Here is an 18,349-nt window from a genome sequence, read left to right as displayed (position 1 = left end):
TTTTAATCTACCGCTCCCATACTCACCGAACTCAAATTTGTTTTTTCCGTAATATATTTCATCTTTTATTTTAATTTGATTTTAAAATAATTATTGTCATTTTCATTCCTAACAATTTTAAGCTAATTATTTCATAGGTTCTATTTTTTTTTGGAGGAAAAGATAGAAAGGCAAAATCATACAATTTAACTTATTAAGCACTCAGTTATAAATGTTTATCAAATAGTATAAATAGGTTCAACATTAAAATTCAGACATTCATATATTTCTTTTCAGTACTTAAAAATCAGCAAATTAATTATTTTAATATTTAAATTTCAGGATTCAGATTCAGTTCTATCAAACGAAACCTTAGCGGGGTGACAATCCGAAAAGAAGATTTCTTGGTTGTTCATTGTGACCAATCACTTAGTTCCTTCTTTTATAAGGACATTTTTCTTCAATGGGATTCTCCATGGATCCAATCCGCTTTCACCAATCTTTTAGCTAGTAGCCAGCCGAATAGCCGATTGTCCAATTGATGACAGCGAGAATGGCAGAAAAGTTCTTCCTCGTTAAAAAAGGACAAAAGAATGAAGAAGAAGACAATTTTCTCCTCTTGGTTTTTTTTTTTTAGTCAGTAACAATACATTTGTATAACCTGCTCTATCCTAATCTAGGAGGGAGGGAAGGAACTAGTGAGTATACAGACCCAACTAAACAAAAGGAGTGCTCTGACATAACCCTTAGATTTTTTTCGCTGCAGGTAAGATTTGAACCCTCACCTACAGCCCAAGGAGGGACTTAAGCCCCTCCCTAGTGGCCACTGAGCCATTGGCCCAGTGGTTCAATTTTCTCCTTTTGTTGACTACAATAAATTACCTAATGGAACATGCTTCACTAATGGAGCATGCTTCTCATGTGACTACTTTCCGTCCAATTTTAAGAGTTTTCTGTCAATTGTCCTAAATTAACCAAAATTGACAATGTTTGATAATTAAATGTGTTCTTGCTAAAACTGAGGATGAAATTTATCGCACACCCAAACATTAGGGATGAAAAGTACGTTTTTCCAAACATAGTTTATCAGTCATGAGTATGAAAATTCAAATTTGTACAACAATATTGCCATAAATATGTATGACAATAATTTTGAAAAAAAAAAAAAACTCGACCGCTTCCGATGCTCATGTCTGGTTTTACTTGAACAAAAATGTTTTTCAACAAAATTCTGCGTCATCTATTTTTCATGGTATCAACTTAAGTGAGTCTTAACCAAGAAACAGATTTCTCAAAAATTGCTGCGCAGAGGCAAGAGAAAACTACAAACTGAAATGAAACTCTTGGCAATATCTATTCCGACAAAGTCAGTACATGGATCTCCAAAATGGCGGCAATGGAACACAAGAAACCTGTAGCCACTTAAAAAAATTTCATATGTAAAACACTATCTGATTCAAGAGAGAAGTCGCAACTATCGATGTATTACGGACAATTCAGAATAATGACCAAGTTTGTTTCCTAGCTCATATGTAGTAAAACCAGGACAATGGTGTAAAGACCAGAAACAACACTAGTTTTGCAGTAGCAGGCGATGCGGCGATTTTCAAGCAACTGTTTGAAGTGCCCTCTCAAAATTATCTTCTGCAGACGATACCCGTTTCACAAGCAAGTGATCTGGGTGTGACAACTTCAACTGGCTGAAAATGAGAATCATAAAAAGTAGGAACATCAGTCAAATTTCAGATTTTCAAAAGTAATGTCAGTCACATTTCAGATCTCCAGATTTTCAAGTATGGCACGAAAATCAGACATTTGAGACCACAATGGATCAGAATAGAGGCATCCCTAAGTAAATTAGGTGACATTACATGCTTGGACAGAGAACAATTTTCCGACACTAGCAATTTCATTATCAATAATTGGTCAAAATCCAAGGCTACAAGTAGAGCAAGAAGGGGAGAATTTCGGGTGAAGAGAGCGTGAGATTGAAGCCCAAGACTACAAAAGTCATCCAATGCTTCAGGTCCTGTAGGGCTCCATCCTCGTCTACTCAACACTCGTCAGCAGATGATTAAAGATCAAATGATGTGAAGACTCTAGCATTGTATATTCACTCATCTCATCTCACAAAAACCCAACTTAGCACAGAGCCTTGAAATTATTAGCAGACTCCTATCAAGCATCTATTCTTGAACATCTTATGAAGAAACTTAGCCTTGAAATTACTGCTAACCAAATTAACTTCTCCTTCGGCCACCAACTATATACATTCTTTTTGAGAACTATACACATACTTCACATATATGCCTACAACACTCTATACAAACAAGACCAAGAGCTCTTCTGACAATTTGATTTTAGAGTCCTTGTTTGCTCTTGCACTTGGTAAATTATTGAAATTGGAGGGTTTTAACTTTTCTAGTCTCTTAGGGATTGTCCAACAGTGCGTTTAGTAATTGCGAATACTGAGCTTTTGGCCTTGACACCATGAGCTGATTTTCTGACTTAGATAGGATGGATACTTGTGATTGACGAGAAACTAGAGTCAGAAATGTGAGATTAATCAAAGCCTATCTCGGTGCATGCCTGTATCTGAAACCTTGTAAGCAGTCAAAAAAAGAAACCTTGGTGCAAGTCACCAGGGACATTTATTGAGACTTGCCTACGTCGTTGTCCATGACCTAAATCATAAGAGATGATGCCTACCTACCTCCTAATATTCACTCTTCTGCATTTGATAGTTTCTCTTCATGCAGTTTGCAGCTGCTAAATGATATCAAACATGGACAGAATCCTCCAATTTTCTACAATCTTTCACTTTCAACTACTAGACTGCAAACCAGGGAAAAAACCATCGTACCCTTCTAAAAACTAAGCAGCCAATCCTAAATTAAGCATTAAAAACTTTCTGCTTTCAAAAATATAAGGATCAGTTCTTCGTCCTTTCTCACAGTCTCTGCCATTTCTCCTGCAACTACATCTAGTTATCTACCTTTCATAGGTAACCCAATTAATACTAAATAAAGACTCCTATCAGACAATTGTAACCAGATCTCCCGTATGGCCACTGATTCTTTTAGATATGGACAAATAGAAACATTAAAACCAGTTAGGAAATTGTAATCAAGCAAGTTATAACTTCAAGTTGCCTATTTTCATTAATCTTAAAAGGATTGTGGGGAGCTATTCCAAGAAATGGTACCTTGAAAGCCTCAAAATGTTTTGGCAAACCCCAAAGGATGTGTACGTTATCATTTGGTTATTGTTACAGAAGAAATGATATTGTAAATTCTAGAAATTTAACATAGCAACCTAAGGACTATTCAATAATGTCATTTGATGCACCACTTATTTATTTTGTTTAGCAATTGAAGAAGAAAAGGAACCACAAAGAAAAAGAAAGGAAAATGATAACAGTACAATACAGGGAACATAAAAGATTCCAAGTGAAATCCCTTTAGACCATAGCACTTCAGATACACAATACTGTATGCCAAGTAAAGTTATTTAAAGTATCATGACTCTACCTGAGGAACCGCGAAGCAGACTTCCCAAGGTGAAGACAGCAGACCACCAGATTGGCCAGTGTCTCAGAATCCTTTGCATCCTGCATAAATCGTCAAAAACCCCCCGTCATCTGGCGGCAAAACGGGAACTCACTTCCTTCCCAGAATTCAAATGTGTTAAACTAACTAGGCACAAGTATGTCAAAGGATGTTTTTCATAATGTAACCATAAGACATAGAAATGCAAAACCAGTGAAGAAACGGTCATCTCACAATTGGTGTCATCTATGAAAAGCAGATTCTTTTCGAAGAGATATGCTAAATACATCAACTCAAAGTGATGAAGATTAGATGTTATTATCCTTCTTCAGAAGAACAAGTCATTATTATCATTTATTCCTAGGGGTCTTGAGAGCCTATATAAAAGATAATCTGCAAACTAAAGCTTGCCTTGTTTAGGGCATCAAGTAACAGTGTCTCAGCATCATCAAAGTTTCCCATGTGCATGCAGCAAACAGCCTTTCCATTCAGGACGAGACATGTACTCTGATACTTCTCAGAAAAATCTTGGAAGATAAGATATGCCTCTTGTATCTTTGAACCACCCTGCTCAACATGACCTTATTTAAGTAAACAATTTGATAGTTGTACAGTTTACAAGACAACATTAGACATAATTATACATACTACGGCTATATTCATCCATGCATTTGCAAGTTGAGTTAGAGTATGGTCTTCATCAATCTGTTGCATGATTCTTAATTGCTTCTCTGCATAATCTGATCTGTACATCTTAAGAAATATTTGGACGTTCAATGCATGCCTGTAGAAAGGAAGCATGTATACATTTAGATATAATTCAGGTCTTCCAAGTCACAGATATGAAACAAACTATATATGTGCAAAATATAAGTACGCCATAAAGACTTCAGAACAGATTCCAACATCACAGTATGAGCAGCAACACTCACAACAAAGGGAAAAAAATGCTAGATGTGCATTGACTGGCAAACTCACCACGCTGGAACCTTAGAACACAGCCATGAATTAAGGATAGAGCATCAGAAAAAGCAGGACATCAACGACCACGCACCCAAAATATCTGTATGCATGAAGCATCATGGTGACATGCACATGGCAAGAACGAGGTTCCCAAAAAAAAAAAAAAAAGAGTTCAAGTAAACGACAAGTTAATTGAAGAAAACACTAGACATGAATAATTCTTGTAGTTTATATTGGCCAATAAACTTCAGCATGCCTAACTGCTTAATTCTGCAGTCCTAATTAATCGGAAAGGGAGAAATACGATGAAGCATAAAGAAATGCAAAAGCAAGTTCATAGAAAAAGTGAAACATCCCAAACAAGCAAAAAATTGCTCATAGCAATGTCTATCAAAAAAGAAAAAACAAAGACAAATTAATCTAGGAAATGTAGCAAAAAATTAAAAATTCACCATGATTCTCTACCCAACGCATAAAGCATACATATTAACTCATACTATAGGGACTTCCTTCACCAACACAGAATATTTCACCCTGATAGAAACTACTGATATTAATTCAAGAAAAGCTATGATTAGGTTTTCAACTGTATCACAAATCAGATTCATGCCGGGCATTTTCAAGACAATTTACAGGAAGACCAGTAATGATGACCTGCTTCAAGTCATAAAAAAGCCACTTTGATTTGAAAACCCAGGAAGTTTTGTTCAGCCTACCACTATAAAGACAAGTAAAAAAGGGAAGAGGCATAGGCATGGGCTTGCGCAAGAAACTGCAATCTCAGGGATTGCACCTAAAAGATATCTCGTTAGGAAGTTATATGGTCATAAAAATACTTAGTGATTTATTTGTTATACATGAAAAGACCTGAATTCTACCTGAATGTAAACATTCAGATGAAAGCACTCAGTACACCATGACAAGCTAAAAAGGAAGAGGCAAATTAGGTTCCAGAAAAAGAACAAGCAAGTTTGTGAATAAAGTAAACAAGCCAAAGAACAAAAACCATGGCTAAGAAAACAATTGTGGTGAAACATGGAATATTGCTGGCTGGTAACTATTGTGTGTGATAACACTTGGAGTTATAGATGAAGGTTGAAGATCAACAGGTGAGCACATCATGAAAACCTACAGTGTCAAAGACTTCTGGTAACCTAAATGAAAACCTTTACAGGCACCTATAAGCATTGGCAAAAATGAGACAGAATAACAGTGAGCTAAACAGATTATCACAAATTCAAGATTATGACGAAATCGAAGTTACCTTAACTGCGTCAAGCATCACAATAAAAATTACACGAGGTCAACAAAATATCTAGAAGTGGTATATCTCTTCACAAGGCATTAAGCTTGGTCACTACTTGAATAATATTGGCGATAGAAACATAATAGAATCTGCAAAGCATATGTATTACAAGGGGAAAAATTAGATTTCGAGAACCAAGACAAGAATCACTTACAGCTCCAAAGTTCCCCCAGCATTTGTATGTTTGAGAGCTTCATTGTAGTCCTCCTCATGCATGAATATGATTCCAGCAATAAGGCGTAAAATAGGGTTGCTCCCAATGGCTGGATCTCCCAACCACTCCTTAATACTTGAGATTGTTGCTTCCTGTTCAACACAAATGAAACTGGCTAAATAATTCTATTCACCCATTCAGTTCAACAGAAAGTTTAGGAAAGTAAAATACTTGGAAAATATTTCCTCTGCTTAAAAAAGAAAGCAACAGGAAAAACATATCATATCATGCCCATCAATTTTAGAATGTAAGTGCAAACACTAAGTTTTTCTGCAAAATGAAACATATAAAGCTGGATTCTTGATGCAGTTTTACCATTCTTCTCCCACAAGGAAAGAAGAGGGGGGACAAGGAAGAAAAGGTAGGACCTCTACTAGAAAAAACAAAATGGCTTTACTTTTTCAAGACCAGTGCATCAGAATACTTCGAAAAATTGTGTTACAAATAAAAATGTTCAAAGCCTCCTTGTCGAAAAGATAATAATATGCACAAGAAAATATCTTTCCACAAAAGTTTCATCTTTTACACCTTCAAAAAGAACATCTGAAATACTACAGTAACAATACCATAACTCTTCAACACAAATTTCCATCAAGTCACTACCCCTCTCAAATGTGATCAAATTACACTTGAAAAAGGTAAATAAACAACAGAGTGTTCACTAAGGAAAACAAAATAGATATAATTGGGAACTTAAAAACATTAAATCTGAAAAAAAAAAACAAAACACTAGTTTGGATAGCACAAATATCTCAAATAATATTTCGCTTGCATCATAAACACATTTCCCAATCCACCTTTTTACATTCCCAATTACTTTTTTATCTCACATACATCATATCACAAAAAGTGCTACAGTAATTATTCCAAATAATATTTCAAATAATACTCTATCCAAATAAACTGATTCAAGTTCAGCGCAAGGAACAATTTTGTGTAGTGAGAACAAATCAAACAAGATTGTGAGCTCAAAAAAATCAAAGTAAACTAGGTTCTGCAGTTATTTTTTCAAGTTTTGCCCAAGAACTGCATCTAGTGATTTAGATATAGAAACAGAAGCAACGTGCAGCTCTTTCCATTGCCTTGAGACAAGTGAATGGTATTTTCTCATAAATCTCATGAACAGATTTGAATAAGCTATGGTCTTGAGGTTCCTATCTACCAATACCTATAACATGAGCATTTCAGGCCTATGGTCTTTATTTTCTCCATCCAGGTACATCTTTTCTATCTGATACAATTATTGCAATTCAACAGAGAGAAATGACCACAAACCACATTATCAGATTTATCATCAAGTGATAAACTTGACTCACTAGAAGAATCTGACTATCTTCTCAGAAGTGTCAATTGCATCACAAATCATATATATTTCTAGCCTTCAGTTAATCGACTTGGATATCTTATCAAATGAAACATCTTCTTTAATTTAACAGTTAGCTTATTACCACACAAGTGTTGCTTCACAACACTTCTTTCCTACTGCTAGTAGGAGGCCACAAAACAGTTCCACTCACAATAGAAAGCACAAGTACACTCTGAACAAACCCGGTATCACAACTGTCCACCAACACTTCCACATAATCACAATTCCCAAAAAAAAAAGTCCTTCACTTATCACAATGTAACACAGAAGGATAAGAGTATCCAAAACCACATCTAAGTACTGAATGAAATGCAAATTCACCTAACCGGCTCTAACTATGGTAGCGCCCCGATCCATAAGCCAAATCTCAGATCTCCAATTGAATTCTAACAATTCTCTCTACATCGAATACATTTCAACAATCTAGAAAGGGAGATCAAAACATTTCCTTTTTCATAATTAACATTGCAGTAACAAACAAAATTGGTAATTCAAGAGGGCGCGCGCAAAAAAAGGGTCACCTTGTCAGCAGGGCTTGCGAAATACGAAGCGAGCAATTTGACGGCCTGAAGAGGAGTAGCAGCTGAGGAGTCGATCTCATTAATCACAAGCTGCACGACAAATTTTCAATCAAAATCAGAACGTTTCTAACCTAAAAAAAAGAAAAAGAGGAAATTTGAACAAAAAGATCGAAGAATTTTAGGATTACCTGATAACTGCCTAGAGCAATGTAAGATCTATAAACCAGAGAATCTCTTTCGACGGCTTCTTCGGATGAGAGGTTCGGGACGTCGCTGTTGTTGATGGCGGCTTGGTATGCACCTAAGTAGAAGTTGTTCCTCAGGGCAAATAACGGGTCGGGTGCTCCGGCTGCCATTATTGGTCTGTAAAATTTTTCTCCTTCCGGCTTGGATTCGACTGTAGAGATGATGAATTAGATCTGCTTTAACAGTAGACAAGAGAGAGAGAGAGAGAGAGAGAGACTCTTCATCCTATATCCCTATTTCTATTTATAGGGATGATTTTCAAATTGCATAGCAAGTAAAAAAGCAAGTAAAAATGTAAAATGATAAATGACAGAATGAAAAATTACATGAAAACCAAGATTTTTTTTCTTTTTTTGTACATAGCCTCATTGAGTAATTAATTATAATTTCTATTCTATCGTTTGTATATAAATTTGGCAAATATGATACCTTTTTAATAAAATTATTCAGATCTAATTCATCTGGTTGATTATGAGTAATATTCGAGAAAATGATGTAAAGTATTTTTTTATATAAAATTTGAAGAGTCTTCCCTTGAATTTAAATGAAAAATAAGAAGAAGAAGTATTTATGAAATGGGATAATTTCATAAGCTTCCCCGAGATTTCTTATAATATCACTCAGCTCCTTTGAAGTTTTTAAAATCTCACTTACCTACCATGGGTTGACATTTCTTGTAACATTTTAACTCCTTTGGAAGAAATACAAGAAAGATAAAACTTTTGTTCCAATATTAGTTATCCTATCTATGAAATTTATAACAACAATAAAAAATAAAATAAGATTAAATTTTTTATAATGTGCAAATATCTTGAAAAATTCACACTTATGAAGAGATTATATTAGTTTTCAATACAACTTAAACTATACTATGAATTAAAACATATTTTCCCAAAACATATCTTGACCTCCTTAATTGTAACTTAACTGTGCATGAAATCATTTAAGGCATTAATTACTCACAAAAATCCTCCTAAATGATTGACCTTGACTAGATTTAATTTATCCATGTACTTTGCTATTCCAAGACGATCCCAATGTAAAAAAATATGGACCATTATTAGCTAACAATTTTTTTAATTTACATTTTTTGGTTTTAAAATTTTATGTTGTTTTGGCTTGTTGGTTAAATAGTTATTAAGAGCAAGGGTAATGTTGTTAATTTGTGACATTTGATAGAAATATTTAGTCTTGTCAAGTTGACAAGGAAGGTAAGTGAGATTTTAAAAACTTTAAAAAAACTACGTGATATTATGACAAATCTCAAAGAAGGTTTCTGAAATTATCCCTTATGAAATTTAACATTAAGGGAGTTACGAATTAACTCAGCAAAGTAAAACAATAATTCACTCCATAAAAAACATTCATCTAGTTTGGATTTTGGAATTCATTTGATGAATTCATAAATTTTATGAACTTGTACATTTTTTTTTATAATATGAACGTGTACATTTAAACTAGTAACTACTAGTAGAACAATTTCATTCAAGATAATAGATAAGGCATAGATAGGACTATAGGTTAAGTGAGAAAGACATACTATAGATCTTACAGCTTGTGACATAAAGATTTTGCAAATTGATACCTCACATTGAAATACATTCTTGGTCCATTTGTTTGTATTTTCCATGGTGTTTGTCTGCGGATTGGGTGCGGGCACCCGTGGTGCACGGGCTAATGGGGCGGGAGTTCGGGCGGGGGAAGGAATTTTTTCCACCCAAAAATGGGGCCTCGCTACCTGTTAAAAGAATTATATATATACATAATATTTAATAATAAATATATATATATTAGTATATATAATATAATTGGTATTATCAATTATGCTAATAATTATACATGTCTACTAATGAAAATTATTAATTAGTTATACTAAATTAACTAATATATTTATACTAAATTCTTAATTACACTATACACATTAACACTTTTTTCTCAAAAAAAAAAATAGAATAATGACTTAGTGATTGTATTTGTTTCGAAAGTGAAAATTTGAGTACTTTAATTGTGTTTGTTTCATATGTTGGATTGTATTCAAATAGATTTTTGTTTGATTATTTTTATGGGTTTCAACTGTGAAATTATAATGGATAATGACTTGATGATATGTTGATATTTAAGTACTTGATTCTTTGCTAAAAATTGGTTATAATGAAATCATATGACAAATTATTATTAACCCCATGAGAGAAGCGGGGACGGGGCGAGAGGAGCGGGTGCCGGGGGAATTAGTGCCAGGCGGGAAAAAAATAGAGAATAAAAAGGCTTATAAAGGTGTGGAAGCTTGATGCCTTCATACTTTTTATTTTTATTTTTTATTTTTAAGAAAAAACATCATTAAAAGATAAAGTCAAGCAGAGTAAAACTTATATACACAACAGTGTACACACTATCACTGCTGCATAGATTCATGGCATACTTTTTATTTTTTTATTATTTAAGGAAAAACGACCTTAAAAGATGAAGTTAGAAAGAGTAAATTTTATATGCACTAATAGTATATGCATTGTCTATCACTATTGGATGGATTAATGACATATGTACAAAAATTGAATTTCAAATTAAAATTTTATATAATTATTATTCATCTAACGTTAACAATAGAGAAAACACTGTCAATATAGAAAACATTAGTCCAATGACTATTACAATTAGGCATATATGCAAAAATTGAATTTCAAATTCAAATTTTATATAATTATCATTCATACGCTGATAGTATATACACTGACAAATATTAATCCAATGACTATTACGATAAACTTAATTAAGATATGTCAAGTTAGGCTTTGGAATCTTACATGTAAAGAAAATGACCTTTGTAACACCTGCCTCCATTTGAATTTTGACATTGCTAGTAGCTATTGGCATTTCTCTTTGATAAATTCTTTTCCTTATTTGTTTTCTTATTCATCTTAATATTGGTTTTATTCTATGTACAATAAGGTTACAATAGTCATGTGGCGGCATGGCGCAATTGCAATTGTGTTAACTGCAGAGTGATTTACTAATAGTTAGCTTTCTTTTTGTCATTGTAAATCGTTTTACTCCTCCTAATCAACAAGGGAAAATTGTAAAAAAAAAAGGGAAAAAGAAACAAAAAAAAAAAAAGAAGAGAGAACAAAAAATGATTGACTCATAGATTCAAGTCTATTGAGGATCCATGAATTTCAAATAAAATGGATAGAGAATTGGTCTCTTGTACTCAGTTCTTGAGGTGAAAAAGATGCATAGGTGGAGTGTAGTCTCATGAATAAAAGGAAAATCAATCACATTATTTTAACTTTTTGGACTTGGCATCATATATTGCAAAAAATTGGATTTGATTATTCCATAACATTGTGAAATTGTTGTTGAAACTACACTCTTATCAAGAAAAATAACATCAAATTTTACGATATTCTGTTCTATCTACAGACATTGAGAAGGCCAGACACGTTTACGATATTCTGAAAGTGCCCACAATGGGAAGATATTCCTATATTGGGCATAGTGAAGCATACAGTTCTTCATATAGACCCCTGTAATTTCCTGCAATCATGGTAGGATATATTTCAGTTTCTAGGCTTGCATAACCAAAGATCCCTCCAAAATGAGAGAAAGATAAAGAGAGATAGAATTTCCATCACATCCCAACTAAAAGTTATTTATACCTGTTGAGGAAAATCTCCATCATCCATCTGTGCATTCATCAATAATTTGGCTGCTTTGTGCAAAGGTGTTGGATCTCTCTCAGCCTAGTTTTCAAGAAAACAAAAGATACAATTGATTATATTTATAACATTGCAATTTTTACAATGCAGTTTAGTGTATTTTTCTGCACTAATTTCATTTAGTCAAAGAAAAACTAAGTGTTGCTCACCTGTCCACCATGCATAAGACCAAGCATAGCCCATGCTGTTTGAACTAAATTTGTTCTATTGCCTTCCAAAGGTGTGTATTTCTGTTCAATATTCAGAGTATAAAATTTTTAACACAAAATTTACACTTGATTCATAAATGTTTATATATATATATATATATATATATATATATATATATATTGAATGAGAAACATGTAGGAAAAGAAATAGATTATTACCATGCTGGGGCAAGATTCAAGGGATTCTCCCCAACCACCCTCTTCATTCTGAGTTGATAGATAAAATTGGACAGCTTTACGAACTGCTTCAGAATTGCTGTAAGTTTTTCCAGCAACAACTAGCCCAGCTAACACAAACATTGTTCCATACAGGAAGCAAATACCCCAGTAGCCATACCTGTTAAAGAATGAATCTAATCAGATCAAATCTTTCAATTTTTTTTTTTGCTCCTTGTTTTTGGTAATCATTTTTTTAAATCAAAGCTGACGAAATTGTGAGAATAATTTAACTTACCATGAACCATCAGGCCATTGTTTTCCTTCAAGAAATGAAACAGCTTTTGCCACAGCTATTTCTATCTCTTTTTCCCTGTGTCCTGGATGGAGCCTCTTGAATAATAGAAGAGCTTGTATAATGGATGCAGTGTTCTCAACATGCCTGAATTACCAAATTCAATAGATATTATGAGCATCCACAGAATCAACAGCATTTCTTAACACATCTAGAATTCGATAAAGGACATTATTGTTCTTACTCTTGCTCAACTACAATGTCTGCAAAAAGCTCTGAAGGATTCAAAACTTGCAGATAAGGTTGTGGAACTGGAGGTTCCCAGATAGAAAAGCCACCACTCTCAGGACTCTGTAGATAGAGAAGAACATTCACTGCATCATACAGGCGCTCCACATCGGCTTTTTTGCCAGAAATTTCTGTTGGCATTTGCGAAAGCATCAAGAGACACTGCACATAAAAATTCAATTGGTTGAGGCAACAAGCTATAGTTTCAAAATCGCAAAGAAAACATGTGCAAAATCGTCCAAGTTAATTACCTTGAGTGATTCAGCAGTACAATCTGAGACAACCCACCCTTGATCTTGATCAGAGAAAGTCCAAGAACCTTTGGTGAAGTGACGGTACATGCTTTTGAAGTCACCTTTGGGATTTTCTTTAACCTGGGATTCTTTAATGTGGAAATGTGCTTTCGTCAGACAGTCACCATATTCATCTACCATCCCAGTTGCCATAACAGCCTGAGTAGCAAGTGCACAATCCCAGACCTGACTTCCAAAGCTCTGCATTTTCATCCCATCTTCAGCAAGCCATAGGTAATCGGGAACTCTAGCCAGGTGATACTTGAACTCATCGCAATTTGGATCGTGCGCCCACCAACACATCATTTGTAAACTCTGTCATCAACATAAAGTTAGATCATTTTTCAATGATGATCAATACAAGATTAATGAACAAAAAAAATTTGTGATTCTAACCTTTTCAACACATCCAATGGTAATGTATCTGCTCTCTTCAGCTCCATACCGCATGTATTTAATTGCTTTGTCCATAGCTCTTTCTCTGATTTTGTTCAATGGCCAACGTCTCATAATTGGCTCTGTGCAATAATTGAGTGTATCCCAGAGAAGATCTTGGATGCGGGAATGAGGGTAGTACAAGTCCTCCTGGATTGATGAATCAATTGTATACCTCATTAGGCACTAAAACTTAACTTCAAAAGATTGAAACAATTTCTTGATTAAATTAAGAATCTGATAGGATGATTTTGAATACCTTGCAACAGTCATGGCGTGCTTTATTCCAGTCAATTTGATCATATGGTTTTACATGAATTTCCTGTCTGAGTGACATAACAAGATCAGTAAGCGGCCCGTGATATTTTTTGCCATACAAGTAGGACATGGGCATGTAGGTTGTCCGGCAGTAACACCACATCTTTGCTGGATGATAAGGGAAAAATTCAGGGAAAAGCCAAAACTCTGGAGGCACTGGGTTGCAGCCATCCCAGTCGTACACTCCAAGTACCTGAAACAGAACAAACACATGTGCTGATGAGTAAGTAATTTTAGTTGTACACCAATATCCAGAACTCTGGAGAGGAACGATGGTAATTCATTGCCAGCTGCTTGTACATATTCTTAACAGAACTGTTACATTTGATTACTGTTTATGTGTGCCGTACATGTTAGTTGCATCAGAATTACGTAACATTTGCTTGTCCTTCCATCTTTCATTATTGCCTCGTTAGTACAATTTAGACTATGTCACTGACAACTGTTCGTACCCTTCATTCGTAAATTTAACATTGTTTTAATTAGATTATATCACTGACAACTGTCCGTGCCCTTCATTCGTAAATTTAACATTGTTTTAATTAGAACCGCATTTCTCTAATATGGACCAGTTGACCGTATAGTACACCCAAGATTTTTCTATGTATTGCTAGAGATGTTGAGACGTACCGAGAGATAAGTCTTTCCCCAGGAGGGAATTCCAGTTGCACCGCCATGATCAAGGATCCATTTGCGAGCTCTAGCAACTGCACCATTTCCATCATCGGGTCCTTCGCCGAGAATTCGTAAAGCTACATAGCTGAGGGCTGATCCAATCATGGTGCTGTGACCCTCAATGTAGAATCCCCAACCACCATCATCATTCTGCATATGGTGCAGTCCACAGGATTAGGAGACAGAAATGGAATTCAACAGTTGGAATACACTTAGATTGTGACTCGTTACTACTCACTTGATGGTTGTAGATGTAACGAATCATCTCTTTTTTGTGTTCTTTTGTCAGGATAGTGTTAATTGCTCCACTGATGTACAATGCAATGAGCTGCAAGATTGCAGAATAATCAGCAAGCATTCACTGATTATGAATGAATTATTATTCATCACAACGCTTTTTGCGATGTGACGTTTGTAAAATAAAGTAGCGATCAAAAAATTAGAAAAAAAAATAGAATGGTTGAAAAAATATTTCCCGAATACAAAAAGAATAATTTTGAAATAATCAATTACCTAAACCAAGTTATATTTTCAAACACTCCTTTTTTTTTCTGTAATTTTTCTAAATAATAAAAAGACCGGTCAAACCTTTAATTTTTAAATTATAGAAATTAGCAAGTGCTAATCAGCCTGCCATAGTGAGAAAAGTTTGATGGAAGTACAAATGAAAGGTGACTGGCTAATGAAAAAAAACCTAATCTTCCATTACTTTAGAGTCAACCAAATAATCAACACGGATTTGTAAATGCATCCACTCAGTGGATCAGGTCAATAAACCATAATTTGACGGTGCATGATTGCTATAAATGTACATAAAATAGTCAACTGCCTGTGAAGTCCATAAATTAGGTCTACATCATTAACGTTAAACAAATAACCATTTTTGTTGGTGGCTAGAATAGTGTAATTAGTCAACTTTTTTTTCCTTTTTTTTTTTTCTAAAAACGGCGAAAGTCAACTTTGCTCCAAAAGTTGGAAATGTCAAACTTGAGTGGCCTTTTGCATGAAAAACTTACCAGTGGCGGCGTGAAAAACATTGGCCCGGCATTCTCAGCCGGCCAATGGCCATCGCTTGCCTGGATTGCACGGTTTAGCCTAAGTGCTTTCTTAACAGCAATAGTAGTATTTTCATAGGTTACTTCTTCGTTTTCTCCCAATCTAATTGGTGGGATGCTCAACAGATCAATTCCACTTTCTTTTATAAGCTGCAGAACATCATAATTAACAAGAAAATTACATCACATTGAATTGTGAACAAGATCAAGAAAAATGTTAGACTAGAAGCAAAATACGGCTAGCGGATTCATCTGTTATACACTGATAATTCACGTTACAGAAAAGGGTTTAGATGCATGTCATATCAATGAAACAGTTAATCAAATGTTGTAATATTAGGATTATGTATCATAAATCTAAAAGTTTTAATAAAATTGTAGACTATACGTGAATTACCTGCATTCTCATGAACAAATCACCACATGGATGAACACCCTTCTTCCTATTTTTTGTGAATTCCTCTCGAGCTTTTTGAAATGCTTCTCTTTCCTCAGGCGTTCCAGCATTGGGATCATACTCCCAAATTTGCCTGCCGGCAAAATTGTTGGTGCTGTACAGGTAAGGTCCGTGGCCTTCAGCAATCTTTAGCTTCCACATTCTCTTCTTTTCTCAGAAATTCAACACTAAAATGACTGTCTCTGTCTGCAAGTGACACAAATCAAGTTATAGCTTGTACAGTTGAACTAACTCAAGCAGAAAAATTCATTTGACCAAAAACTATAAATATTGTCAAATCAAAGACCCAATCTCACTTAGAATTATATATGGTCGGCAACAGAGAATGTTTCAAGTATAAATTATGCAAGGCTAGTTTCAGCTAGCCTAGCGTTGACTTGTGCTATATTAAATGAATCATCAATATTTCGTCTTCAAACGCCAAAGTTGACCACTTCATCACTGATTTTCAATCAGCTTTCCAGAAAGAAAACAACTAGGAAGAAAGGAAATGCAAGCCAGAAGCTGATTATGAAATCCAATCTCCTCCTCTATTCAAGTGTTTTAGTTTAGACGAAAAATATCAGTCTAGTCATCATCTGTTATCACAAAAAAGAAAAACAAAGAAACTAACAAATATGCTACAAACGAATACACATTGAGGCAGTCAAGAAGAAAGATTCAAGAAGACAAAAAGAACTCAAATTCGTGATCAACTTGCAAAACCAGTAGAATCAGTTATCGGGTTTTCAAGTACTTGCAATCGGGTACAGAGCTGAACTTGATACTTGGTTTTAAAACTAAAATATTTGGATGCATGCCAACTGTGTTGACAGTAGCCGTCTCTTACTGGACTTTGATCTAATTCACGTAATCAGATTCGCATTTATTAAGTTTACAGTTAAGAAACAGTTAGGAGGTCAATCCTTCTATATTTTCCTTGCCAGCCTGCATGTATCGATGGAAAAGCAGATTGAAACAACATTTTTCTCTGCAAGGCATTTATACAATGACATTAGACTTACCTTGACGGCCTAACTAGATCTATAATCACTTGAGAAGGACGGACTTATTGGGATCTAGGACTGCTGCTCAGAAAAGAGGTAAAAGTACTAAAAATCCACTAAATACTGTATTCAATTGGCAAGACATGCATGCATACGTACTTGTATTCTCGTTTTGTTCAGCTTAGAGGATTTTAATAGAGAATGAGTTAGCTTAAGCAAGAAAATTTGTTCTAGTACAGCTTATTTTTATCAAGACTAGCTAGGCAGACGGTTGAGGGGGGAAAAAAGGTTCAGCACTTGATAGTAGAGATCAAGCAAGATTATGTAGGTATAAAAAGTTGAGTGGTTAAAGATAGTTCTAAGTAAAACATGCACTTGAGAAACATACCTGAGAAAGAAAGAGAGAGGTATAAAAGAAGCCTTGATAGAATTAGCTAGGCCTGGAGATGAATACAAAGGAAGAAGATGGTTGGATGGTCCAATTTAGTGATGAATTCTGCTCTTATATAGACTGGTGGTTTGTGCGAGACTAAGTAGTCGAGATGGAGAGAAAAGGATGGGATGGAAAAATGTAAGTAAATGCGCACACATGAGCTGACTCATTTATGGTTTGCAATTTTCAAGACTTGGTCATGGCATTCTATTTGATCATAATGCCTAGCCTTTAAATCGGACCAATTCTGTATTTACCCCTTCTCTTTGTGGTTAATTATTTGATGCACAAAAAGTTTGACAAGTTGTATAAGAAAAATATACAATAATTTAGTTTAATTTGACTTAGTATATAAACAAATTTGGGTTTATCTAAAAGGTGAATTTTGATGAAAACAAATTAAGAGGCCTTTTCTTTTTTTGTATTTAATAGCGTCTCAAGTCTAACAGGTATTTGAAACTAAAGATAAACCTTTTACACAAAAGCCAAAATAAGCTAATTTTACACTGAAATTTTATTTCTTTTAAAATAAATATAGAATGTAAAACTTATTGCAATATATCTTCTGTTTAAAGTTTGACATAATTGCTAACTGAACAAGGTACTACATGTTGACCATATTTGTCAATATAGAGCCAGAACAAAATTGTCGATTCTATCGATCAAAGTGAGGTAAGTTTTTTTTCGGGCCGGTAGGTGATTCAATTCTCTCCGATTTTTCTTTGAGTCTCTTTAGGTTCTTCCCTCCCTCGTAGCATAAAATAGAATAAATATAAGTACTATCGTGTATCTGGCAAAAAAAAAGGTAAGTTTTTTTTTGTTGACAAAAAGAAAAGAAACAAAATTGACATGTCTAAGTTATGTCATCTACAGAGAGGAGAAGATTAGAATTG

The 18,349-nt window shown here is 34.5% G+C and overlaps 2 protein-coding genes across 2 annotated transcripts; both read right to left on the bottom strand.

The window, feature by feature from the left end:
• Positions 1–1,309: 1,309 nt before the first annotated feature.
• LOC113710317 (coatomer subunit epsilon-1-like) lies at positions 1,310–8,412 on the bottom strand. The gene is made up of 7 exons (XM_027233260.2): positions 8,086–8,412; positions 7,898–7,987; positions 5,951–6,102; positions 4,176–4,311; positions 3,939–4,094; positions 3,510–3,589; positions 1,310–1,679 (listed from the first exon to the last, which is right to left on the bottom strand). The coding sequence occupies exons 1-7, from the start codon at positions 8,251–8,253 to the stop codon at positions 1,586–1,588; spliced, it is 876 nt and encodes a 291-aa protein (XP_027089061.1). The 5' UTR covers positions 8,254–8,412; the 3' UTR covers positions 1,310–1,585.
• Positions 8,413–11,449: 3,037 nt separating this feature from the next.
• On the bottom strand, positions 11,450–17,488 carry LOC113709452 (dammarenediol II synthase). Its single transcript, XM_027232213.2, has 14 exons — positions 17,412–17,488; positions 15,978–16,223; positions 15,542–15,730; positions 14,764–14,853; positions 14,481–14,675; positions 13,792–14,043; positions 13,494–13,682; positions 13,056–13,412; positions 12,761–12,966; positions 12,520–12,663; positions 12,225–12,402; positions 12,006–12,086; positions 11,797–11,880; positions 11,450–11,674 (listed from the first exon to the last, which is right to left on the bottom strand). The coding sequence occupies exons 2-14, from the start codon at positions 16,176–16,178 to the stop codon at positions 11,555–11,557; spliced, it is 2,286 nt and encodes a 761-aa protein (XP_027088014.1). The 5' UTR covers positions 16,179–16,223; positions 17,412–17,488; the 3' UTR covers positions 11,450–11,554.
• Positions 17,489–18,349: the final 861 nt, after the last annotated feature.

This window comes from Coffea arabica, chromosome 9e (genome assembly GCF_036785885.1).
Source record: "Coffea arabica cultivar ET-39 chromosome 9e, Coffea Arabica ET-39 HiFi, whole genome shotgun sequence".
NCBI classification, from domain to species: Eukaryota; Viridiplantae; Streptophyta; class Magnoliopsida; order Gentianales; family Rubiaceae; genus Coffea; species Coffea arabica.
Note: the sequence above shows the minus strand (reverse complement) of the source record. Positions and strands in the feature narration are given on the sequence as shown.

Excerpts from the sequence above, each read along its gene's own strand:
- LOC113710317 (XM_027233260.2), bottom strand. The coding sequence starts at position 8,253 with ATGGCAGCCGGAGCACCCGACCCGTTATTTGCCCTGAGGAACAACTTC. Across the intron at positions 4,095-4,175 it reads CATGGATGAATATAGCCGTA|GGTGGTTCAAAGATACAAGA; the intron begins GTATGTATAATT and ends CATGTTGAGCAG. Across the intron at positions 1,680-3,509 it reads TCTGCTTCGCGGTTCCTCAG|CCAGTTGAAGTTGTCACACC; the intron begins GTAGAGTCATGA and ends TCTCATTTTCAG.
- LOC113709452 (XM_027232213.2), bottom strand. The coding sequence starts at position 16,178 with ATGTGGAAGCTAAAGATTGCTGAAGGCCACGGACCTTACCTGTACAGC. Across the intron at positions 14,854-15,541 it reads TGTTTTTCACGCCGCCACTG|CTCATTGCATTGTACATCAG; the intron begins GTAAGTTTTTCA and ends GCAATCTTGCAG. Across the intron at positions 12,087-12,224 it reads TTGAATCTTGCCCCAGCATG|AAATACACACCTTTGGAAGG; the intron begins GTAATAATCTAT and ends AATATTGAACAG.